The sequence below is a fragment of the Vipera berus genome (genome assembly GCF_964194415.1).
Source record: "Vipera berus genome assembly, chromosome: 11".
In the NCBI taxonomy this organism is placed as follows: Eukaryota; Metazoa; Chordata; class Lepidosauria; order Squamata; family Viperidae; genus Vipera; species Vipera berus.
In genome coordinates, this window is record NC_138214.1 from 5,151,948 (window position 1) to 5,169,311 (window position 17,364).

Below are 17,364 nucleotides of genomic sequence, written 5' to 3' on the forward strand. Positions count from 1 at the left end.
TGGCATGACTTTGTCCTAATTGATTTTACTAGGTTTCTTTGCTAGTCTGTTAACCAACTTTTAAGCCTTTACATAATGTTTCTAATAAGATAAAAGTCTGTTTTAGATTACTGGCCCTGTGCGATATTCCTCCTAACAATGAGGATAGTTCCAGACACATTTTTGCATGTAAACTCAACCAGCGCTCTCGATTACATCAACCTGCTCCTGTTAATCTGCACGAGCTAGAATAATAAACAAGAGAAAAACAGATTAGATCCAGTGCATCTGTCGGAATATATTGGATTTATTATGCAAAGTGTTTTGTGCAGGAAACTGCTGGTTTCGGGAAGATTGTGTGTCTAACCCAAAACTCAGCTCTGGATTGGAAACACAATTGTCCTGGCTATAGTTCAAGTGACTAAGAATTGAAAAAGCTAAGGAAACAGCAGTGATTTCTGAGCAGGGGAAGAAGGCGCCCAGGGGAGCCGGTGGGATGTGCCACGCTGGGAGGTGCTGAGGAGGTGACAAATTCACTCTGGATTTTGTTTCCACTGAACCACAACTCAGCTGGTGTGGTTTGGCACGTTTTCCAGAATGTGATGCATTTGGGGTTTGAGCAAAGCCCCCCCCTTTTTTTTTTTACTTCATGCACATCTCTGGTATTTAAATTTGGTACACGTTCAAGTCCTGGATCTCCTCTGGCTGTGTCTGGTTTTGACCCCAAATAAATTTCTTATAAAGGGGTAATATGATTTGCTCCATGTGTCTTAAATATAGCAGCACTGATTGGAATGTAATACCGTTTGTTCTTTTGAAATACTCATTCAGGAATTGATGTTGAGCTCTTTTGTGTCAGGAAAACTCGATAAAAATATTCTTAGTGATGCTCACTTGATTTTCTTTTTCCTTTTTTCTCCAGAGATGGCATAGAATTTGCTTTTAAAGAGCCCAACCCACAAGGAGAAAGCCATCCACCTTTAAATTTGGCATTTCTTGATATATTGAGTGAATTCTCTTCCAAACTTCTCAGGCAAGACAAAAAAACAGTGTAAGTATTTTCACAGTGTTTTAGAGGCTTAGTTAAGGTTTTTTATTATTATTATTTTCAGGGTGGGCAGCTGTTCATTGATTTTTCAGTATACAGAAGAAAAAAATTCTAGCAAGAACGAGGAGGAAGAAGAAATACTTCCTCTGGTTCATTCCAGTTGTAAACTATCTAACTGGGTTCCAGGTTAAAAATAACTGTTCTCCAGCTTTGTGTAATTTTCTTAGTAGAGGGCAATTTTTTTTAAAAAAAGTGTTGAGCTGCAGATGAATTGATACATGTCGTTTATGATGTTGTGTTCTGTTCCAGCCTACGACTGGCCCTGTTTGAATGTCAGGGACAACCCCTTTTTATAGTCAACAGGCTGGAAAAACCCAACCAAATTTATTTACAAAAAAATCAAAAGTTCAAACAAGAGTTAAACCAAAAGTTCAAACAAGAGTTAAACAGGAATAACAGACCAGGACTCTAGCAGAAGATCTTCAAACGGTTGCCACCAGCACCTCCCACACCTTCCCCTTTTATCAGCAGTCCCAAGGCGTGGCTTCTCATTGCCTTCTCCTCCTCTCACCGAGTTGCCTCATTGCCTTCCTCTGTTCTGCTCTGCTGGATTGTCTCTGGCTCCTAACGTCCCTGAATAGATTCAGCTGTGAATCATCTACGTCCAATACCTCGTGCTCACACGGCTGAGTCTGAGGAGGAACATGACGGGAGGGGCCAGGCTGAGAGTCCTGCAGTGCATCAGAGCCTCCCTCTGACACCAAAGGCTGCAGCAGCAGCAGTAACTATGTCATATCTTGCACGGTTCATTCATGCGTGAACTCCAGAGAGGATCTGGCAGGCATTTCTAGTAATTCTTTGCTCCTTCTTTCTCTTGAAGGTACGTTTATCTGGAGAAGTTCATGACCTTTCAGATGTCCCTCCGACGAGAAGATGTCTGGCTTCCGCTGATGTCTTACAGGAATTCTTTGCTAGCTGGGGGGGATGACGACACAATGTCAGTCATCAGCGGGATTAGCAATCGAGGGTCTACAGTAAGGAACAAGAAGACAAAGCCAGCCACAGGGAAGCGGAAACTCCCTGAAGGTTTGCAGTTGCTTTTTTGTGGGTTTCCGTAGCATATAGAGCAGGGGTAGGCAACCTTGGCTCTTTTATGACTCATGGACGTCAACTCCCAGAATTCCTGAGCCAGCATGGCTCAGCTTGGAAACCTCTCCCTTTCCCCTCAGCATAGCTGACTCAGGAATTTTGGGAGTTGAAGTCCATGAGTCATAAAAGAGCCGAGGTTGCCTACCCTTGGTATAGAGTCTATACAGGGTGGTCCTCCACTTAGCAGACATTCGTTTAGCGACCGTTCAAAGTTGCAGCAGCACTGGGAAAAGGGACTTAGGACCGTTTCCCACACTTGACGACCTGTTGCGGCATCTTCAAGGTGACGCGATCAAAATTCAGACACTCGGCAACTGGCATGTACTTAACGGCACTTGCACTGTTCCGGGGTCATGTGATCGCTATTGGTAAGCTCCTCAGCTGCCTTCCAACAAACAGTGGGGGAAGCCAGGTTCGCATGACAGCTGTGCCCCCCCCCCAAAAAAAAAGTTTGTGAAATGAGGCACAGCTCACTGAGCCCACTTGGCTTAGCAGCGGGAATTTGGGGCTAAACTGTGGTCTTAAGTAGAAGATTGCCTGCATTTATATCCCCTACGTTGTTCCATAACTCAAGAACCTCCCATCAGAAGGGTGTTTTCTGGCTTGCCGGCACACGAGCAAAGCCTAGATCAGTGGTGGCGAACCTTTTAGAGACCCGAGTGCCCAAACTGCAACCCAAAACCCACTTACATATCTTCGGGTGCCAGGTGGGCATGGCCCATTGGGTGGGCGTGGCTGCGGTGGTAATGGCAAACTGCGTGGGACTCAAGTTCAATCAATCTGTTCCAACTTTGCGAGATCTTTTTTTCCCCGCGAGAAGTTGAAATGGATTGATTGAACTTTTTTTTTTTTTGCACATGGCAGCGGAGGCCTAAAGCGAAAAGGTTTTATAAAACCCAGTTGAAGGCCTAGGACTGGGGCAACGGCGCACGTGCCCACAGAGAGGGCCATGGGTTCGCCACAACAGGCCTAGATTAACACTAACCAAGATTACATCCCAGTGATAATTGGACAGATGTTGTAGACCAGGGGTCTGCAAACCTGGCCCTTTGATGACTTGTGGACTTCAACTTCCAGAATTCCTCAGCCAGGCATGTGAAGTCAAAGTCCACAAGTCATCAAAGGGCCAAGTTTGAAGACCCCTGTCCCCAGACCATGCTTTGTAAGCACTGACACCCACAGCTCATTGAAGGCTAGGCAAGCGCAGATGATGTCAACCTAGCTTGGCAGCGGAACACCTGCAGGAAAGCCGCTGAGCCTCAGAGAGGCCCCCAAGAACCCCACAGAGGGCCGACATTCTGCAAGTAGCCCCCCCCCCCCCCCGGATTCTGCCTGGATGCAAAGCTGCTGCTTGTGTCTTTCCAGCTGAGGAAAGCAGCAGCAGCGACAGCATGTGGATGAACAGGGAGCAGGCCATGCACACGCCCATCATGCTGCAGACGCCGCAGCTCACGTCCACCATCATGAGGGAGCCCAAACGGTTGCGGCCGGAAGAGAACTACATGGGGGTCTACCCCATGCAAGCCGAGCACCATCAACCGCCCATCGACTACAAGTACGTGCCTGCTTTTCATGACGCCCCGCCCCTGCTCAAATGTTACACCTTGTTTCCCCCCCCCTTTTTTTTTTTAAGAAACGTGTTTGTTCCTTCAAGCACGCAGGTAACATGGATGCTGGCACAAAGGCAGCAGGAGGAGGCAGCCAGGCAGCAGCAGGAGAGGGCAGCTATGAACTACGTGAAGCTGAGAACCAACTTGCAGCACGCCATGTGAGTACGCAACCATTGTCATCCGAAGCTGGGCATTGGCGCTGCGCCCTTGGCACCCGTAGTTAGAAATGGTGTCGCAACTATTTTACGCGGAGAGTAAAATGTCTTCTTGGGAGTGTTAAATTCACCCCCCCCCCCCCCCCGTCCTAAAAAAAAAAATCAAAGATACTTTTCTGGATAGTAAGCAGGGCTATATTGTTAATGTTTCAGACAAACACCATCAATCTATGTAGAGTTACCAAGAAAAAGAGAAATGATTTTCTTTTTCACTTAAAGTCCCCGCTCGCCAATAAATATTGAGTGATACTGAAGATTATTTGACTGACACGGAAAATAAACTCCTCAGGGGTTGGCCGTACAAGGAGGCTCTTATGGCTCTTTATTCTGATTTTTATCGGAAGGGTTTTGAGCTTGAAACATTGGATGAGGCCAAAACAGCCTGCTCGAAATTACCAAGCAAAGGAGTGTTTTAAATCCTCATGTGATACGTGGGGGCTGAGCCTCCTAACCAATGTTAACACTTTTTCCATGCAGGGCTGGCAGTTTTTTATTTCAGTTTTGTTGAAGGAACACTCTTGTGTTGCGTGACTGAGTGACATTCGCGTCCATGTTTAAATGTCTTTTAGTCGACGTGGCACTAGCCTCATGGAGGACGATGAAGAGCCGATTGTCGAAGACGTGATGATGTCATCAGAAGGGCGCATCGAGGATCTCAATGAAGGGATGGACTTTGACACCATGGACATAGATCTAGTAAGAACCAATTGCTTACACCTTGTTGCAGAACAACAAGCACATTGGTTTCTGCTTAAAATTGTAAGCCGCCCTGAGTCTTCGGAGAAGGGCGGGATATAAATGGGATTTTTAAAAAAAAACCATTCCCCTTCCTTTCGAGGATTGGCTCTGTTCTATAACCGCCTTTTCCGCTTAAAACGTTGATTTGTCTTAGTTTAAAGGCTGACCCTCTTCCTAGAGAGAGGCATGCAAACTTGGCCTCTTTTGTGTCATTCGTGCTCCAATGACTCTATGTGAATAAATACAATTAAGTCAGCCCAATACACTGATAACCTGCTTTGCCTTTTAGCCACCGTCAAAGAACAGAAGAGAAAGAACAGAGTTAAAGCCAGATTTCTTTGACCCAGCATCAATCATGGATGAATCTGTAAGTAAGATGTGACAGGTTTGGGTGAATTGCAGTTTCTTTCCTCGGGTGACCTTTGTAAGCAGGATGGGGGGTGGCTGGCCTGGTTCAGCATTCTTGAGAATAGTTCTGTGTTATCTCTGCAGCATAAAATGGCCACACCCTTCATATTTCTTCTGATAGTAGGGAAGAAATCAATGATAATGACAGGAGAGGAATGCCTTTCCCAGAGTCTAGGGCTAGTGACACTCATAATGGCCACAAAGTTTGATGGCTTACCTTAGCGTAAAATTACCTTATCAATGACTGTAATTAAATTAGGCATGGGATTAAAACATTCCCTGAAGATTTATTTACAGAACATTCATTCCAGTAAAGGAGCATGTTATTATTTCTTTGACTCCACTGTTAATGTTTTTCCCGTCAAAAAACACAAGGTTTGTTCTGTTCATATTGGAATTTCCATTGCTGTTATAAGTGAGTTGTGCCTAATTCCCCCCCCCCCCCCTCATGGTTGTTAAGCAAATCAATTAATCCTGGGCCGGCTGCAAGTCCCTTTTTTTTAGTGCTGTTCTAACTTTTGCACAATCACTAACCAATAGAAATAAGTGGAGGGCTACCAGTGCTGTGGAAAAGGTTGGAGAAAAACCACGTTGACGGCGGTCCTTGAAATTCTGGTAGTTGCTAGTTGCTTATCACCAAACAGGAAAGGGTGGGGGGGGGGAAGAAAGTCATCACAAATGGGATAATTTGCATATAACTTTACTTGAAGCCTTTTCAAAGCTTCCCTGGAGTTCCAGTGTCCTTAAATGCCACCACACGATGGCAGCACACGTTAAAACTTAATTGGGCAAAGTTGTAGTTCTTCTGTTGTTATAATTGTGGGGTTTTGTTTTTGTTTTAATTTCAGAACAAAGCTTAAATAGCAACCGTGTTCTGAAGCTTTTCCAAAATAAGTTTGATGTCCTGGATTTAAGACTGTCCTTAGTTAGAATGGTGGAATTAATACGGTCTGGGGTAGAAACAGATGTGGACATTTTCTAGCTTTTATCCCTGACTTCTCTCTGAAATTTAGTCATTTGAATTATAAATACTTTGTGCACATTCCAAAAGTATTCACGCTTTGACAAAAATCTTAACAGTTTAACCTTTTTCTCTTTCTTCTAGGTTCTTGGGGTATCGATGTTTTAATACTATGGTTCCGCAAATAACTCCGTGGTAAAGTCATTTTCTACTGTGGAAGAGGAGATTTTTAAATTAAAAAAGTGTAGATACAGTGATATTCTGAACAAGATTTTTTTTCTCTAAGGAGAATGATGTGCTTACACGATCCAGTGCATTGAAGGGGCAGTTTTCTTTGCCTGAAAGAATAAAGGACAAGTAAACGACTTGAGGATAAGCTATTGTTTCTGTTGGGAAACCAGTATTTTATTTATACAACCTTTAGTTTATTTCCCACTCATAGTATAAATATCACTTAAAAATAATCCTAGCATCAAAGAGGTGCTTAGTGAATGCACTTCTGTCATCTGTTCAACATATTCAAGCAATTATGAGGTTTTTTTCCTAGATTATCCTTGAAAAGCATCAGGTGAAAATAAAATGGGACGATTTGATTTTGAGGTTTTGAAATCTGTGTAATTAGATGAAAGAGAGCATTTTTGATGTGATATTTAAATTCTGGTCCACAGAAACTTGACTTTGGTTGTGATAATCATGGAAATAAATTATGAGTGATTTTTTTTATTCAGAAATTATTATAGAATATTAAAAAAAGGAACAACACATGCCAAGGCTTCCTTGTTACATATTCATGAAATATCCAAGAATCATAAACTGCCAGAGAGCACTGATATTTCAGCTTGCCTATCTCTAACCCTAAGAGTTTGCTTGTCCTTTAAGAAAAGCAAATGTAATATTGTGAGATTCCTTCCGGTAGTGCCACTGTATTTTGTCTCCAAATAAGCTTATTGTAGTATGTTTGCAGAAAAAAAAAATTCTAAACAAAAATATACAGCTTATTAGAGTGTGGGAATAGGGGTCTAAATTTTAAATAAAAAAGTATAAATATATATATATATATAAAAATTGGTGCTGATTTTATAATTGCGCAGTTTTAGTTTTTTCTTACTTTTAAATTCCAACTTAAAAAATTATGAGGTTTCAGAAATATATTGAAAGTTTAACAATGTTTAAAAAATAGATTTAAGCATGAGAATTTCATGCTTTAAAATGATTTTTAAATTTGTATTTTATATTGTTTTATCTATCTCTGTCTTTGCAAGCAGTCTTCAGGTTAATGATACTTCTAACAGGTTACAGGACATTTCTTCTGTATGTAAATTGAATTGGGTAATAGAACTTCATCACTACCCCATAATATTCTTTGAAAGCTAAGCTTTAAATGAATTTCATTGCTTCTTTTTCACAATTAAATTAAAAAAATAAAATAAAACCCATGGATTTATGTCATTTCAACGTAATTCATTTTGCCATGCTTAGGCAGCTAGACAACATTTAAAGGAAATATTAACTTATAACACAAATGTATATTTTTGTCAGTTGTCTCTCAGTTCTTGAGGTATATTATTTCTAATCATTCCATGCGCCTTAATATGCTTGCAATATGATAATTTCCTCAAATAAGCAAATAGAAGAACCTCTTAGACAAAAAGAAAAAAAAATTAATCAAAGCTTGGGCTGTGGTAGCCATAAACCATAGATTCTCTAAAGGATCCCGATAACATAATTATTTTGAAAATCATGATGTAATACACAGAGCCAGTTTTGCATAACTCCATTTTGCATAAATATTCACATGTCTAAAATACTGCCTATATTTCTTTTCTTTCCCCCCCTCCTCCTTTACACCACTTAAATAGAACTGCTGAGAGGACTGTATATATGATTTTGTTGATTTTATTTTCCCCTTGCTCTTGAAGGAGTGTTTCTTTGTGAAAGCAGTTCTTACAGCTTTATGTTTTCAGACTAAAAATGTTTTATATATTTACCTTTAACCTGTTGTCCTCCACATTCTATCGTCCTAATTGTACTGTTTTCTGATTTGTATTTATGTCTTGAGACAAGTAACTTTTTGAATAAAAATAAACCTGCAGTATGTTGTAAGTTTGATCTTTTTGAATCAAAGGTAGAGGAAGAAAATTAAAGTGTGAATGGTATAAAAAAATGTTATGTTTATAAGAATTAAAGCTTTTTCCATGTCTTTTAAGTGTTTTGTCTCAGAATTGGGATAATGTATGGAAAACTGCACTGTTTTATATTTGTAATAAATTGTACAAGTTTTTAAAATGTGAATAAAGCACTAATTGGGTTAATAATTTAAAGTAGAGATGTTATGCGATATGATTGTCTTAACTGTTTCTTCAGTTGGAGAAAGATGGTCTCCTCCCCTTTCTGTTTCCATGTGTATATTTAATTCACTCAACTGGACAATTCGGGCTGTTTAGATAGAACTATATATTTTTGAAGACCTGATCTTAAAACTGTTTTTGACACGGGTGTATCAAAATTCCCACAAAATTTAATCATTAATAAGACAGGTACCCTATCCCCCCTTTTCCTGGAATGCGATCCTTTTGGCAAGACCTCACTATGCCAACAACTGAATTACGGAGTAAGAGTTGGAAGGGACCTTGGAGGTCTTGTAGCCCAGCCCCCTGCTCAAGTGGGAGACCCTAACCCCATTTCAGACAAATGCTTATCCAATCTCTTCTTAAGAATCTCCAGTGATGGAACACTCAAAACCTCTGGAGGCAGGTGGTTTGGCTGATTAATTGTTCTCACCGAGAGGAAATTTCTCCTTAGTTCTAGGTTGCTTCTCTCCTTGATTAATTTCCATCCGTTGCTTTCCTGTCCTGCCCTCAGGTGCTTTGGAGAATGGGTTGACCGCGTCTTCTCTGCGACAGCCCCTCAAATATTGGAAGACCGCCATCATGTGCCTAGTTCTTGTAATAAGTGAGTGTATTCCTGATGGGAACTGAAAAAGGTACGTTGAACACCTGACTTCACAGGACTATCCGGCTTAGAGAGATTGTTGTCGCAGGTATTTCTCAAATACAGCCAGCAGGGGGTGCGCTTCAGACAAACCAAGGATCCCTGTGAATGCAGTATCTACAGTAATAATGCTTTCCTTCCCACCAAGATGTTCCACTTAACACTTATTAAAATAATGTTTAGGAGAGAGAGAGATAACATGATGGTTCAGCGAGGCATAAAGATAGTCCTTGATGTATAACCATCAACTGAGCGACTGAAGTTATACAGCACTGGAAAAAAAATGGTTACCTAATTTGGTAATGAAATATCGGCAAGAAAACCATCAAGCTCGGAGAGCATCAAAGACTCCACGGTCGTCCTCTTTTTTTACACACCCCAGTCCCTTCTAGCGCTGATGCTGTTACTTAGTTGGGTAATGAAATGTCTGCAAGAAAACAACCAAGCTTGGAGAGCACCAAGGACCCCCTATAGTTCAACTTTGCGCTACAAATATTCTCTTCTGTTGGCAAAATAATCATGTTGACTGGCTAATTTTGTTCAGGATTGGATTCAGGCCCAAAGAACAAAAACAACAAACATACAGTAAATATTTTGATTCCTTTTCTCCTCCCAGTTCTAATCCTTGGACTTCACATCCTACACCCGCTTCCCTTATGACCGTTTCCATTTGCACAAATTAATGCCTCAATAAACAACAGGCCAGGAAAAGCGTGGAAAACAAGTGTGTGGAAAACATTTATGGGCAAGCATTTAGTTTACTTTCATTTCTGGCACCCTGAAAAATGAACTGTATTCAATAGCATGTCAGTAATAAACGCTGCTAAAAATTGACTTCCAATAAAGTAGTAATATTTTGCCAATTGCTTTAATTCTTAGTTTTATGGCTTGAGGAATTGAGAATGCTGGATTGCTGGCAACGAGCAGGCCTTAGGGCTTTTTAATGATAACTGTTACGTTACTAAAAAAAAAAGAAATAAAAGCAGGGTTAGACCTCAGGAAATGATTGTTTAAAGTAGATTGGAAGAAAAGTTGAACAGGAATTTCCTCCCTAGGAGGAAGGTATGTTGTCGGAGGGAAAATGCAAATATTATTCAGCACACGCAGGCCACGGGAAGCAGGAAGCTGGCGAGGGGAAGGTCCGATACAGTCTGGCATGCAAACGGGAGAGGACACACATTTTGCTTATTAGTAATGTTTTTCTTTCCAATGCCAGGATAAATCACAAATCCATGCGCTGTAGGAATTTTGCAAAGCACTTTGATCCACTCTGCCTCTGACTTAACAGAAAACAACTTCCTTTCACTAGTCTCTCCCCTTCGAAGCAAAAAGTTTCATTGAATTTTTTTTTTACAAATGCACTTCTCTTAAATCGCGACAGCACTTAGACTTATACACCGCTTCGTAGTGCTTCACAACCCTCTCTAGGCTGTTTACACTGTCCGCGAATTTGTCCCCAACGATCTGGGTCCTCATTTGGCTGACCTAAGAAGATGGAAGGCTGAGTCAACCTTGAGCCAGCCAGGATCAAACTGTTGGCAGTCGGCAGAGGGAGGGAAGGAAAGGAAGGAAGGAAAGAAGGAAGGAAGTTTCCCCAATGCCAAGTCAAACTCATCACTAAAGCAAATGGTAAAAACTTGCAAGGGAACAGCATCCTTTTGCAAGCATATGAAGGGAGTTGATTCTGCGCCGCTTCAGTGGATACCTGCAAGCTTGACTCTGACAGCCTCCTAACAGTTGTCAAAAAATCATTTCATTCCGGCTTGGATATAACGGCTTAAAACAAATATAGCCTTGGATTTTTATTTTTTATTTTTTTTAAAAAAATGCTGACTTGGGTTTTTATATATGAGTATGCCTTTAGCAGAATTCTTACGCTACATTTTAGATGCAGCCTCAATTCACTTGAGAGAAGGAAAAAAAAGAAACGCAACGGGCATAAAAATAAATGGTGGTAAAAAGGTAAAGGTAAAGGTTCCCCCGCACATGTGTGCTAGTCGTTTCCGACTCTAGGGGTCGGTGCTCATGTCCATTTCAAAGCCGAAGAGCCAGCGCTTGTCCGAGGACATCTCTGTGGTCATGTGGCCGGCATGACTAGACGCCAAAGGCGCATGGAACGCTGTTACCTTCCCACCGTAGTGGTCCCTATTTTTCTACTTGCGTTTTTACGTGCTTTCGAGCTGCTAGGTTGGCAGAAGCTGGGACGAGTAACAGGCGCTCACTCTGTTACGCGGCACTCGGGATTCGACCCGCCAAACTGCCGACCTTCCGATCGACAAGCTCAGCGTCCTAACCCACTGAACCACCGCGTCCCTAAATGGTGGTATTAGAAGTAAATAAAATTACTAGAGATTTCCCAGCACCTTTAATTTACTCGCATGCTAACAAACTTCGCCACATTAGGCCTGAAATACGGGTCCACGGCTAAGCATGTAGGTTGATTCCAAGTCTCAGATGAAAAACAATGAAGCTATTTCGCAGCAGCATTGTGTGTCCCACAAAGTCAGAAGGATGTGGCAGGTGTGGCAGTTTCCTTAGGTTTACCTTGAAAAAGTTGGGCAATTAGTTGTGGTTTAATTCATATTCTGGTGTCGGTTGCTGAGTGGCACTTGATCTGCCAAACGTACCAGGCTAGCTTTGGTTAGACCGCGAGGGTGGTTGAGATCAGGGCTTTTTTTCTCATAGAACGCTCAGAACGGAGTTCCGGCACCTTTTTTGGATGGAACCTTGTAGGTTAGGCAAGTCAGGTTGTATGAGATGTGTGAGTTCCGGCACCTTTTTCTTTTACAAAAAAAGCACTGGTTGAGATTATTCTGCCTTAGACAAGCCTCCAGGACTGATTTTGATACAGCCCACGATTCCTTTCCCCCATAAAGCAAAAACCGCATCCACCTGTTTGGTTGTCAAGCATCTCATGAATTCTTGCTCTTTCAGAAAATCTAAAACTCATATCAACAGGATCCTTTGAAGTGATGGGTGCATTATCCAGCCTTGCTGATTGTGGATGGTTGCTAATTTACTTTTGCTGCTATGGCTTATAGCACCAGCCCTTGCTAGTCATCCTTATAATATGTAGATGTAGGTATGGCAGGCTTGTATAAGAACATCCTAAGGGGCTTCATAGGTTTCTGAAGAGGCCTCTGAATTTGATAATAAAATCCTAACCCTAAACCAAGTGGTTCACATGGTGTGGTAGGATGGAGGGTTTGTTGTCACTGTGTGTTGGGAGAGAGCACGGGGGGAGGCTCAGTTAATCTCAATGTACACATGTACTTTGACAATAAAGGTTTGTTTATTATTTATTTATTTATTTATTTATTTATTTATTTATTTATTTATTTATTTATTTATTTATTTATGTGGTTGCTAGGAGTCAACTTGATGGCACCTAATAATTCATCCATGCATCCATCCGTCATTCCATCCTTCCTCCCTAAACTCCTTTTCCTTAACATATCTGAGTAGATTGACACGCATACACTTGAAGCGTCACCCCAAGCTTAGAATAATTGAGAATGATTGTAAAGCAGATCCCTGGAACTTCTTGCACACAAACTTTGCTTTCCGCCACACACCTGCGTTTTTCTGGACAGTAGCCCATTTCGGCATCATGTTTTCCACCATGATTTCCATTAAATTCCCCACGCCCACCCTGAAACCTGGGAAAAATAAATGTCTCTTTTATTTTGTTTTCTTTGGCTCCGTGTGGTGTTTTTTTTTGTTTGTTCTCCACCTGGCATCTTTCAAGAAAAGCCAGCCAAGTCCTGCTTCGTGATGATGAAGCTGCTTATTTATGTAGCCGGCGTTGCGACACAGAGCGGAGTGAAATCTGCTCGGCGGAGCAAAATTGGGGTTTCCATGCTCATGAAAACAAAATAGTCCTAGCGAGGTCCTGAGAAAGTATGGAGAGGAAGCAGGAAGAAAGACGAAAGGAAACTGGCAGGAAACCACCTACCGTCAAGCTTTCTAGGGACTGCAAGCTGGAACAACAAGGAAGATTTGGGTTGGGGTTTTTTTTTTGTTTTTTTAAATAGCCTGAGATGTTGCAGAGATGCACAAACACAACAGTGCCAAAGACAAGCTGGGCGGGGTAGAGAGAAGTACTGACACGACATGAAAAGAAGCCAATGGAGGGAGGTCTAAATTTCTGGGTGTTTTTTTTTTTTTTAGGAATGGACTTTTAAGGCCGTCAATGAAGGGTTCCAAGATGGACAGCTATTCCTCTGATACGAGGATTCTTGTTCTGGTCTAGAGTTGGTCCTTTCTACGTTTTCTCTGGTGTGCAACCCAAAAGAGCCTTGGTGGAGCAGTGGGCTGATGCCTCCTTAAGTAACACCAGCTGCCTGCAATTAGTGCAGGTTCGAGTCCCACCAGGCTCAAGGTTGACTCAGCCTTCCATCCTTCCCAGGTAGGTAAAATGAGGACCCAGATTGTCAGGGGCAATTAAGCTGACTTTGTAATAATGCCGCTGGGGGGGGGGGGCGAAAGCCCTAATAAGCAGGCATATAGATAGAATGAAGGCTACTGCTAAGCACATTGATTTGTGCTTCTTAGATTGTAAGCCGCCCTGAGTCTTCGGGAGAATGGCGGGATATAAATGGGATTAAAAAAAAAATCTGTAGTGGGATATGGAAAAAGAGACTAACTTCCTAGAGAAGCAAACACACACACGCACCCCTTTTTTTAATCGGTAGTTCTGAATTGTATTTTCTGTGTGTTTTTTCCCCCCACTCATGGCTGTAATTTTTTTTTATTGTTGTTGCTAGCTCAGGGATGATCACGGGATTACAGGTGGAAAGAAAGGAAGGAAATAGCAAAGCGTGTGTTTCAAACAATGTAGAGAATCAATGGAGACAAAGAAAGAGGATACAATGTGCCAAAGGATAATGGAGATAATTGCTATTTCCATCCCATCTAATATTTCGCATTCGGAAAAAAAAGACCCTTTCCCACCCATACCACAAATAATTATTATACAGAATATCTGGCTAATTTTATCCCGAATGGCGGGAATACTAACACCGTAATTTATTGTTCGTTATTAGGAGAAAGCATAAGCAGCGTTCCCTTCCAGCAAATTCATTATTCATGAGAAAGGGTACCAGTTGCTGCTAATCACCTGGCTCTCTTCTGCCCAGATTGTGAAAAGCTGATTGTGAAAAGTTGATAGGATCAAAGATGGAAAGACAATTCTCCATCAGAGGAAGCGATGAAGAAAGAAGAGGGCGAAAGAAACGTGTCACCCTCCCACGAGCGCCCTTTTATCCCTTTGTTGGAAACTTAAGGTTTATTCATAATACAAATTGTTTTCTGAAGGGAGTACTTGAGCAGTATAGTTGTAAAGTTTACGCCTAATATCACGTACCAGACTTTGAACGAAATGTTAAGTGAAACATTAAAAAAAACAACCTCATTTTTTCTCCCCCCCAATGATAATCCAACAGGTACAATTCTGGTCCTCCAAAAATTCCCGATAAATCTCTCAGTATGCTCTCCCACTTTGAGAAAGAAAGGTCAAGAGGAAGGAGTTTTAATTTTCTCACGTCTGGGAGGGCCATAGATTTTTGCTCCAGCTATGAAAAATGTTTGCAATCTGCCTCTATGCTCCAGTCTATTGTGTGCTGCTGTTCTCTCTCTCTCTCTCTCTCTCTCTCTGTGTGTGTGTGTGTGTGTGTGTGTGTCTTTCTCTCTCTCTCTCTCTCTCTCTCTCTCTCTCTTTATTAAAAAAATGCTTTATTGACCTGTAATGAAATCTAATTACTTTTCCTAAAATCTGGAAATGAAAACATTCAGCCAGCTGAAATAACATGCCATAACTGTAACCAGCGCTCTTGCTATTAATACTGGCTGTTTATCTTCAGTAATGAGATTGAGAGATTAAACAGCCAGCGAGCTGGAAAAATACTCAGGCTGTCTATTAGCACCAAACCTACCATGGCTGATAGTTTAACAGTCACTCCACAAAGACATTGTCCCGGATGTCATCCAGATCGGAACAAGAGAGAAAGAAAACTTGGGAGAAGAAGAGAGAGAAGAAACAAAGCATAAATCAAGTAGTCCTCAATGTACAACAGTTTATTTAGCTCTCTATATGGGGCTACCCTTGAAGACCACTCGGAGGCTCCAGCTGGTACAAAATATAGCCGCGAGAGTTGTGTTGGGAGTTTCCCGACACTCCCATGTTACACCTCTGCTCCGCGAGCTGCATTGGCTTCCAGTTGTCTTCCGGGTGAGATTCAAGGTGTTGGTAATGACCTACAAAGCCCTACATGGCATGGGTCCGGAATACCTTGGGGAGCACCTGTGGCCGGCGTCAACTTCCCTCCGTCCAGTGCGCTCCCACAGAGAGGGCCTCCTCAGGGTGCCACCGGTCAAAGAATGTCGACTGGTGGCCCCCAGGGGGAGGGCCTTCTCTGTGGGTGCCCCGGCTTTATGGAATCAGCTGCCGGTCGAGCTCCGGATGGCGCCCGACCTCCGCTCCTTCCGGCGCGATCTCAAAACCTACCTTTTCGAACAAGCTGGCCTGGCCTGATGGGATGGTGTTGGGTTTTATTAATCTGTTTTAATCTATGTTTTAATGTGTTTTAACTTATTCATGGGCATTTGTTTAATCGTTTTTAATTTTTGTATCTTGTTTTTTAATATGTATTGCCCTGTTCACCACCCTGAGTCCTTCGGGAGAAGGGCGGTATACAAATAAAATTAATAATAATAATAATAATATTTAGTGAACGTTCAAAGTTACAACGGCAGTGGGAAAAACGCAATTTAGCACCGTTGTTGACACTTGCAACCATTGCAGGATCTCCACGGTCACAGAATCAGAATTCAGACACTTGGAAACTGACTCATATATATGCGACAGTTGCACGGTGACCCGGGGTCATGTGATCCCCTTTTGCAACCTTCTGGCGAGCCAGGTCAATGGGGAAGCACTGATTTTTCAATCATAAATATTTGAACTACCCATTAGCATCTATGGCAAATGAGATGTCTCACTCCAAAAAAAAAAACGATGGCAAGAAAAATGGTAAAATGGGGCAAAACGTACTGTCTCAGCTAACAACAGGTTTTTAGGTGGTCATAAGTTAAGGATGGGACGCGGTGGCTCAGTGGGTTAGGACGCTGAGCTTGTCGATCAGAAGGTCGGCAGTTTGGCGGGTCGAATCCCGAGTGCCGCGTAGCAGAGCGAGCGCCTGTTACTCGTCCCAGCTTCTGCCAACCTAGCAGTTCGAAAGCACGTAAAAATGCAAGTAGAAAAATAGGGACCACTCCGGTGGGAAGGTAACAGCGTTCCGTGCGCCTTTGGCATCTAGTCATGCCGGCCACATGACCACAGAGATGTCCTCGGACAAGCGCTGGCTCTTCGGCTTTGAAACGGAGATGAACACCGGCTCCTAGAGTTCGAAACGGCTAGCACGCATGTGCGGGGGAACCTTTACCTTTACCTTTAAGTTAAGGATTACCTGTATTTCTGTGTCTGGGAAACAGAATCTCCAAACCTGGGAGGTCATTTCTCATTCAGCACAGATACATATACAGTATATATTGGCCTCCTGGATAGCTGCCATTGCAGAATATCTTCCTTTGCATCTAAAACTCATGGAAAGCTGGGTGACCTAACAGTCTGAGAAGCCATAGGGAAATTGTTCTTTTAGCCCTGATTTATGGTGGAAAGTTAAAAAAAAAGTAGAGCTCTCCTGCTGTCGTAAAAATGAATGTACTACCTAAAATGTGTAGTTTAATGAAGAGAAGAATGAGGGGTGACATGATAGCAGTGTTCCAATATCTCAGGGGCTGCCACAAAGAAGAGGGAGCCAAGCTATTCTCCAAAGCACCTGAAAGCAGGACAAGAAACAACAGATGGAAACTAGTCAAGGAGAGAAGCAACCTAGAACTAAGGAGAAACTTCCTGACAGTTAGAACAATTAACCAGTGGAACAGCCTGCCTCCAGAAGCAGTGAATGCTCCAACACTGGAGGTTTTTAAGAAGAGACTGGACAGCCATTTGCCTGAAGTGATATAGGGTTTCCTGCCTGAGCAGGGGGTTGGACTAGATGACCTCCAAGGTCCCTTCCAACTTATTATTATTATTATTATTATTATTATTATTATTATTATTATTATTATTATTATTATTATTATTATTATTATTATTATTATTATTATTATTATTATCCTATTCCTGTTCCAAAATATCCCTATACAACTAGATCAAAAAGGTTTTGGGAACCTGAACAAACTGACACTAAATTTTATATGGCA

The 17,364-nt window shown here is 42.0% G+C and overlaps 1 protein-coding gene across 5 annotated transcripts in view; it reads left to right on the plus strand.

The window, feature by feature from the left end:
* The window catches only part of STAG2 (STAG2 cohesin complex component), a 51,726-nt gene extending 37,553 nt beyond the window's left edge, over positions 1-14,173 (plus strand). For 2 of the 5 annotated variants that reach the window (XM_081336786.1, XM_081336787.1), the window contains exons 28-34: positions 902-1,030; positions 1,908-2,113; positions 3,542-3,731; positions 3,831-3,944; positions 4,571-4,697; positions 5,029-5,106; positions 6,253-8,432. In XM_081336786.1, coding sequence (XP_081192912.1) covers positions 902-1,030; positions 1,908-2,113; positions 3,542-3,731; positions 3,831-3,944; positions 4,571-4,697; positions 5,029-5,106; positions 6,253-6,276 — 868 coding nt within the window. In that variant the 3' untranslated portion in view covers positions 6,277-8,432. Of the gene's footprint in view, positions 1-901; positions 1,031-1,907; positions 2,114-3,541; positions 3,732-3,830; positions 3,945-4,570; positions 4,698-5,028; positions 5,107-6,252; positions 8,433-8,970; positions 9,709-13,269; positions 13,508-14,144 lie in introns of those variants that run through there. The other 3 variants (XR_014027603.1, XR_014027604.1, XM_081336788.1) reach the window with 3 other exon arrangements.
* Positions 14,174-17,364: the final 3,191 nt, after the last annotated feature.